The 8,575-nt window shown below is 34.2% G+C and overlaps 1 protein-coding gene across 1 annotated transcript; it reads right to left on the bottom strand.

Annotated features, from left to right (window-relative positions):
* Positions 1–2,589: 2,589 nt before the first annotated feature.
* On the bottom strand, positions 2,590–4,294 carry LOC127737569 (cholecystokinin receptor type A-like). Its single transcript, XM_052248401.1, has one exon. It carries the CDS (start codon positions 3,897–3,899, stop codon positions 2,715–2,717), a length of 1,185 nt encoding a protein of 394 aa, XP_052104361.1. The 5' UTR covers positions 3,900–4,294; the 3' UTR covers positions 2,590–2,714.
* Between the last annotated feature and the right edge of the window lie 4,281 nt (positions 4,295–8,575).

Below are 8,575 nucleotides of genomic sequence, written 5' to 3' on the forward strand. Positions count from 1 at the left end.
TCAACAATGTCATATGTGTTTACGTCAAAATTTTCAAAATGTCACCGATGAAAGCTTTTTACAAATGTATATTCGAATTAAATTAAAATCAGTTAAGGCGTATTTACCTTAACTATGTGCCAAGGAGCTTACAGTTTCTCACAATAACTAATTGTAAAAAAAAAAAAAAAATAAGTATAAATTTGATCTTTCATCAGTTTAGAAATTAACCTTATCATCAAGTTCTTAACTTTTTTAATCAAACAAATAGCAGTGAAAGCCAAGCTGTCATAAAAAAACAACAAAAAAACTTGCCTTTTCTCTCAATATATGTATATAAAAACACATTAGTCATACACGGTTTATTTTTATTCGAGGGGGGAGGGCAAATGGTGAAATAGAATTTAGTATTCTTAGATCGGTACTTTGTGTTTTTTGTCTTTTTGTTAGTTGAATTTTGTGTTTCTTGTCTATGTGATGAGACAAGCCCTTTCCAACAATATTTTACAGTTTGTTCTTATGTTGCGTTGTAACACGAAGGCCCAAGTTTATGGGAGGGTTGAGCGATTTAACCCCATCGCATTTATATGTGCCTGTTCGAAGTTACGTCACAATCCTGAGAGTTTATGTCATAAAAAGGATACGTATTTGAAGAAAAAAAATTGAGTTTTACTACGTCACGGGACACAGTTCTGAGAAAAAACACAGATTTCAGGCTGGACATATAGATTTGACTCTTACATATAAAAGCTTATAAGAACAATCACTAGAATTTGTGATGAAACGATATTTTTTTTCGTAGTTTAGGTAGCCAATAGAAAGAAAGGACCTTCAAATGTTAAGAGGAGACCTTAAGATGATACTGGGTAATACGATTTGTCTACTATTTGACTCTTATCTCGAATTTCCGTTCTTGAATGTAGAAGAATTCATAATTTTTAAATGTTAAGATGTCACATTGTAAAAAAAAAAAAAAATGCGAGCTAATCGAGATAAGGATAGTACCAATGTCCAACATATTCCTGACTTGAGACAAACGCATAAATCACGCGGTGGTATCTAGTTAAAATAGATCCAAACCCTAAGTAAGGTAAGAGGTACAATGAAAACAAAAAAGGTAAGTACGAAATGACCCCTCCATTTCACTTTTAAACCATACGTGTCCAATAAATAACAAAAAACAAAAACAAAAACAAAAAAGCACAGTGGAAAACCAATCCAGTCGTGTTCGATGTATGACTAAGAGTTGCAAATACAAGCGTTTTGAGATTATGTACATGACATACGGGACGGACGACAATTCAAGACAGTGTTGGAGTACTCGAGCAACAAGTGGATAGTAAGGTAACTGTTTAGGATTAAGTCAAAACTGTCAACAGGAACAGGATGAAGTTCAACGGAATGATATCTGACACTGTGCCAAATATGTTATGTATATTCAAGACGATATAAATCAAAAACTAAAAAAAATAATAGTAAGGTTTTGCAGGGCGGAAAATAAAGACTACTACTAGAAAACGAGAGCATGTTGGAAAGGGACAAAAATAGTGCCGTGCAATTGCAATAGGACACATTCGGACCCATCATATAGTTGTTGCAAGGATCTTTAAACGTGCAGAAAACGTGGCACTCTCCCTTTGCGAGGCATCGAATTTAACGTCCCCATTTTGACGGACGTGACTGAATCCTATATTTATATACCCTAGACATGTGGTTTTAACCCTTTTCATATATGCAAGAGAAAAAACTTCTAGAAATCCCAAAATGTAAAACATATGAAAAACCAAAAGGACCTAAACAAAACTATCAAAACTGTCAGAGGGAGCTGCGATATACAATCATGTAAGTTAAAGTAATAATATTTCTAGAAACTTTTCTGCAAAATAACACTTAGTGGATGGTATCCTCGGAGAAGGAGGTGTTGATATAGTTATTTTGATATTACCTTTAATCAAACTGATGTGTAACAACACCAATAGAAGCCTTCCTCTGCTTATCTAGCATGTAGTTTTTTTTTCTGTTAAGAAAATAATTTAAACCCTGAATCCCTTCATTTTCATACCACTGGATGGCAAATGCACTTGTACAACTTAAATTTCATAAGCAAACATTGCTGTCTGTTTAAAACCTTAGATAACCAATACACAGAGGAAACTGGTATATAAAAATAATGTTCCCTAGACTTTTCAAATCTGGCCGTAAGACGCATTCTGGTAGTGTATGCCCTTTTTTCCTCTCTTCTTTAGATGTGCATAGATACCCAGCCGACCGTCTGGTTAGAATAGAACTTTTTATTAGCTCCAGTGCGAAGTGTTTGAAAAGGAAAGCTTTTTGCACAATTCTCGTTAAAGAACATCTTTAGATGGGGTCCGTAGGTGGCCTATTGCAGGGCAACATATATTTCCCCCTTTACCTTTTTTCCAGTCTAAAGTTCCAGCCATTAATAACGGTCGATCAACCCAATTAACAGAAATTACATATATCAACATATGGGATTCCTGGATATTAGACGTAGCTGTTTTAACGTTTTTTAGGTTTCAAAATACATAACTTACGATTTCCTAGCTACCTGTTATCTGTCCCACTAGCAAATAAGATAACAAACAACCCTTTAGATAATAATAATTTTCATTTTACTGGTGCTACTAACAGCTTTCATAGAAAACCGCAATAATTTATAATTTTCTCGTGCTACTAACAACTTTCATAGAAATTCTCATGCTACTATTAACTTTCTAAGAATGTTTACAAGTCAGTAAATTTTTTGCCTCTTGACGAAATTTCATGTCCATAAAAGCATAAATAAACGGATTGACAACATTGTTCACAATGTAAAAACGATAAAGAAAAAGAACTCCAGCTCTCTGTCCACTTGAAAAGTTCTCCCAAAACTTGGGGTTTCGTCCTTCCATAACCATTAGTATAACTTTCGGAAGATAACAAATAAGAAACACGATTGTTATAACCATAAACATGAGAGAAAACTTATACATTATGCTTCTATTTTTTTCTTCTGCATCCAGTGATACTTTGACTGTTTTGAATTTCGTTTTTGCGGTTTTGACTTTAGCAATCACGTTTGTATCGCTGATTTCAATGCCACTATTGTCAGTATTTAATTCTTGTTTTATCGATACCGAAGAAAGTTCTGGATTTATAGTGAGAATGTCTGTTGAGTGTGTGGCAGAGGTGTCACAAGAACGTAAATCACTTGAACTCGGAGACTGTCCTTTTTGAACATTTTTACTAAGTGCTGATTTGGACATATGCTTAAAATGAACAAAAATTGTTCGTCCAACCTTACCGTAGCACACAACAAGAACCGTTATTGTCGAAAGTATTACTAAGCTAATAACTCCGCTATAAATAGATGATCCTGTCTTATTAACATCGTTCATCCTACTGCAGCGACGTCCTGTGAGATTGCCACTTGCGTTAGAAAATTCTACAGTTCCATACAACAACGATGTTGGACATCCAAGCAGAATCGACAACACAAGCGCCAACAAAAGTGCGGCCCTTTTCCAAAAAAGGGACATTTGTGCTCTAAGCGGTCGACAAACTTTAAGGTACCTGTGGATTGCGATGATAGTCAGCAATAATATCGACATGTATGTCGTAAACGCGGCAAAGAACCAATAAGCCTTACATAAACTGTTGTTTGTAAACTGTGCTTGCATCATATTTAATAATATCCCAAATGACGCACACACAATGCAGGCTGATAAGTCCGACACAGCCAATGCAGGAATGAAGTATCTGTCTTCTGAGTGTTTTTTCATTTTAAAAGTGTAAACTAATATTACCAAAATATTACCAGTTATTCCGCAAAGCAAATATAATGTCAAAATAAAACTATTTGGAATTAACAGTTTTGCCAATTCGGAATTCCATTCGGAAACAGTAATGTTATATCTCATTTTTTTCTTAGGTAAATGATATCCAAACAAGAAGAGTAATTAAATTTAACACGTTTATAATGCGATGTAACAAGTATATAACCTATTAATTATATAATTTAGTATAAACACTTAAAAATGCACCTTAGAGTCCATCCTTGAAAATAAGACATCCTTTAGTGTGTCATTTTTCGAACAACATGTATCTGATGTTGGTTTAAATTCTAGTATAAGACGTTTATGTTTTATTTATTGTTAAGTGGTTACATATTATATAAGTTCCGGTCTGTATATCTGCGTTTACAAAATACATTTTATTACGCCTATCTGTCATAAAAGGATGTATTAAGCTATAACGTTTCGTCAAACTGCTCTTGTTAAATTTATTCACATTTTTTGTATATAGACCATCTATATCGATCAATTCTGCATTTACATAACAAATTGATAATGCATAATGAATATATACGATTATAGAAATGCGACAAATTTACATACATTTTTACCTTTAAAATGTCAAACAACATTTCACATTTCACATTTCAGAACGGTGTTTCGTATTTACTTGATATCATTACTACCTGATTACTTTTATACATGTAAACCACCGTTTTTCTTATAGGTTTACTGGGTTCGAAACAATGTTGTTAAAAAATGACATTAAAGATCAGGAAACGATTTTAACATGCTTAATATTCATTGAGTGTAGTATATTATAAGTGAACGCACCTCCAATATATTTCCAACATGTACTTTGTCGTGTCAGATCTTACATGTACGAGAGTTACAAAAACTCCATCCACTTTGGTTTTTAGCTCCTACATATTTAATCAGGTGATTGTTGTCCAGTTTGCATCTCTCCTAAAATTTATTTAAGGTAAAAGCAACCTCATGGTTATAAAATTTTAAAATTCAAAAACATTTCAACAAGTATTTATCAGTTTATCTAGGAGTCCATTTCATAGTATACTAGAAAGAGGGGATTCCGATTAAGCGATAGTTACTTTATAAATAAGTTTAATTGAAGTGTTTAATCGTCATGATCCCCTAAGGAAACAGATATTGATAATTATAATATCTAGAGAATTCTACACCGATGTGATGGATCATGAATGGGAAACAGTGGAAAATTGAAACTCTTGTATAATGTCAGTAGTAGTGGTACAATTATCACGGACGGATTCGGAACACTGAAAATGGTAAATGCACATTTGTTTCTTGCATAAACAAGAGACTCTCAAGCGTTCTCAAGCGTCTGGTTAACACATATGCCTTTTTGATGTTTAGTTTTTCCTTCATTGCCATCAGTTTTATAAAAATTAGTTGAAACAACTTTCAAGGGTGATAACTCTTAAACTCTTATAAGCGATTAATTGACAATATCGGCCAAGTTGACTTATTTGTAGATCTTCTTTTGCTGAAAATTTTGCTTATTATAATTTCTCTATTTATTATAGTTTCTGCAAAATAATAAAAAAAGAAGTAAAATGTGTCTTTCAAGGAAAATGACTCTTATATGTGGTTAATTGGCGATTCGTCCATGTTGACTGACTTTTATATCATAGTTTGTTGAACATTTATACTATGGAAAGATTATTTTTATCCTAAAAAAATGCAAAAAGACTAAAAATCATTTAAAGGCAATAACTACATAAATGTAAATAAGGGATCATTTGACGATTTCTTCCAAGTGACTGATTATTTATATTATCTATTTATAGACGTAATTGGTTTGTGCATTTCGCTATCAACAATAGCTTTCGGGATAATAATTTTTAAAAATTGACATTTCAGGGAGAAAACTTGAAAATGGGTTGTCCGCAGGAGATAGACCTTGACCTTCTGATTAATTTTACTCTGTCAGATTTGCTCTAGCTGCTTTAGTTTTTTGAGATTAAGCAAAATTTATTTTGAAATTTATTAAAAATTAACAATTAGGGGCAATAACTCCTAAACGGGAGTTTCTGATAATTCATATATTCTTGTCGGATTTGCTCAAATGCTTTAGTTTTAGATATAAGCCAATAACTGCATTTTACCCATATGTTCTATCTTTAGCAACAGTGGCCATGTTAGACGATGGAGTAAATCCCTGGATACCAATGTTTAAGGACATATCAGAAGGAGCACCAAGGTAAATTTTGGTAACATTGGCCAAGTAGTTTCAGACGAGAAAATCTTTTAAAAAGTTTACGACGGACAGACGGACGGACATTTGTTTTACTATTATGATACCACTTCCAAGTATAACCAACGAATCAGTTAATCACACTTTATGAACCAAAAGCAACAAATCTTGATAATGCCCAGCTTGTATAGGCCAGTCGAAGAATATTATGGTTTACCAATGTCCGTCCGTCCGTCCGTCCGTCATCACTTCGAACGATAACTCAAATTCGCTTTAACATATAACTTTAACACAACATTATAATTATCGGAAGAAAGCTCCCTTTTGATTTTTTTATTTTTGGCTCTGTCATTCCTGAGTTACGGAACATTGACCCTTATAATAGCCCAGCAGATTACGTTAATATTTAGAAAAATCGTTCAATTTGTTGCATGGGTACTCCCCTTAGGATACTTGTTTGAAAAAACCCGTTAGCCGTCTTTTTTTTCAAAATGGTGGCCATTTTCAAGATGGCCGCCAATCCTGATTTAAAAAAAAATCTTAATATAAAAGTAGTCTTAGCAGTTCCATTTTAATGGTTTTTAGGTCAAATAGTACATTTGCTTAAGCCAAATACTATATAATATTTAAACATTTAAGACAGTTTTCATTATCATTTGCGGATAGACACATCTTCCTCCGCCTCATTTTTTATTGTAAATATGTGAATTTTCAGTTATATTCTATACACCTTTTTTATTTGTCACAAACTTACTGTTAACAATAAATAAGGCAACTCAATTTGAAATTGTATAAAGTTCAAGATTTATATCCTTAAATTTTGTCAGGAAAACGTCATTTACATAACCAGCGTTTAGTTTAAGGTGGCAAAAGGATAACATAATTATAGCAGTCTCTTGAAATTGTGAAGATACATATTATAAGGATGTCAAGTGTGACCCAATTGAAATCCAAATATCAAACTTATTGGAACACTATTCATGCAGCAAAGAAAATGATGGCTACTACATGATCGCAAGAAACATTCCACTCTTTTTAAGCCATCAACCAACTTCCGGTTATTTTAAATCCCATCAGATCAGATGAAGGTGATGGTAATGAAGACACTTTGAGACAGAACAATGCCAAATATCACAAGAACTGTAGTTTATTGTTCAATAATACCAAGCTAGACAAGGCAGGAAAGAGGTCAACTATAAGAAGAATCTCTCAAGACGATAGACAAAGCAAGGTTAGAAGAACTAGCATTGAATGTCGTGTGTGTTTTTTTTTATCCGATAATGAAAATTCAATATTTGAACTGCCACAAGCCATGACAATGCAGCTTGATAAAATGTTAAATGAATGTGTTCGAAACATTAATGGTGGAGGAGAATGATGTTGTTGCACAAGAGCTGAAGTATCACTATTCTTGTGTGACATCTCTGTACAACAAGGAGAAGGCTTACCTATTGCCAACTGAAAATCAGAATGACAGCGAACTGTCCGAAGAAAGGGAAGTATATCCACTTGTGTTTTCAGAGCTCCTCACCTACATACTGGAGACAAACACAAGTAGTGATAATCCTGCTGTATTCCGTGTGGCAGTCTCTACAAACAACGACTTGAAGAATTAGGAATGTCAACTCCACTAGATAAAAGGAAAAATTGCCGGCAGAAAATTCCTGAACTTGAAGCTCATAAGATGGGAAGGGATATTCTCCTAGCTTTCAAAAATGATATTGGTGCAGCCTTGTCACAAACATCCAACTATTTAGAAGCTATTATCCTTGCCAAAGCTGCCAAGATCTTGCGTGGACACATGATTGACCATAAGTCAGGATTTACTGGAACATTTCATTAAAGATGTGTTGAAAGTGCAATTCCCTCAACACTTCTTCAGTTTGTGTGCATGATTGAGCATAGTGCTGATATAAAGTCACAATTACGCTTTGGTGCATCCAAGACCGATCTAACAATGGCTCAACGTTTTTAATATAATTGCTATGCTAAGTACAGAGAAGGAGCAGCAACTCACAGGCATTCAAAAGACCCCGAAACCACATTTGCTGTGGGGATGTATGTCTATACCAAAACTAGAAAAGACTCCTTGTAGAAATGCTGCACGAATATGGCCTTAGCATTCCATATGATCTGGTGCTTGAAGTGTCAGCACAACTGGGAGATGCAGCAGTAAGAAAATACATGGAGGAAGGAGTAGTTTTTCCGACAGTCAGGAGGAAAAGGTTGTTTACCACAGCTGCTAAGGAACAGTAAGGTAAAGAGAGTTCCTGAACTTCCTGATTTTTTCACCAATATCATCAGGAAAAAGAATACAACTCCGTCCAAAGCCAATTTACCATTGTGCTTAAACACAAATGAATGCAAAATTGATTTGACAGTTGAGCATGAATTGCTTGAGAAAGTTAGCCGAAAAGAGGCATCTGATGAAGACGACAACATTACATGGTCGGCGCACCATGCCTCCAAGAAAAGTATTTGATGTGAGTATAACATCGATGTTACCTCTCCTCCGTGACCAAGCACAATCAGTGGCCACCATACGGCATGTCATAGATAAGATTAAAGA

Source organism: Mytilus californianus, unplaced genomic scaffold, assembly GCF_021869535.1.
Source record: "Mytilus californianus isolate M0D057914Y unplaced genomic scaffold, xbMytCali1.0.p SCAF_4, whole genome shotgun sequence".
Lineage (NCBI taxonomy): Eukaryota > Metazoa > Mollusca > Bivalvia > Mytilida > Mytilidae > Mytilus > Mytilus californianus.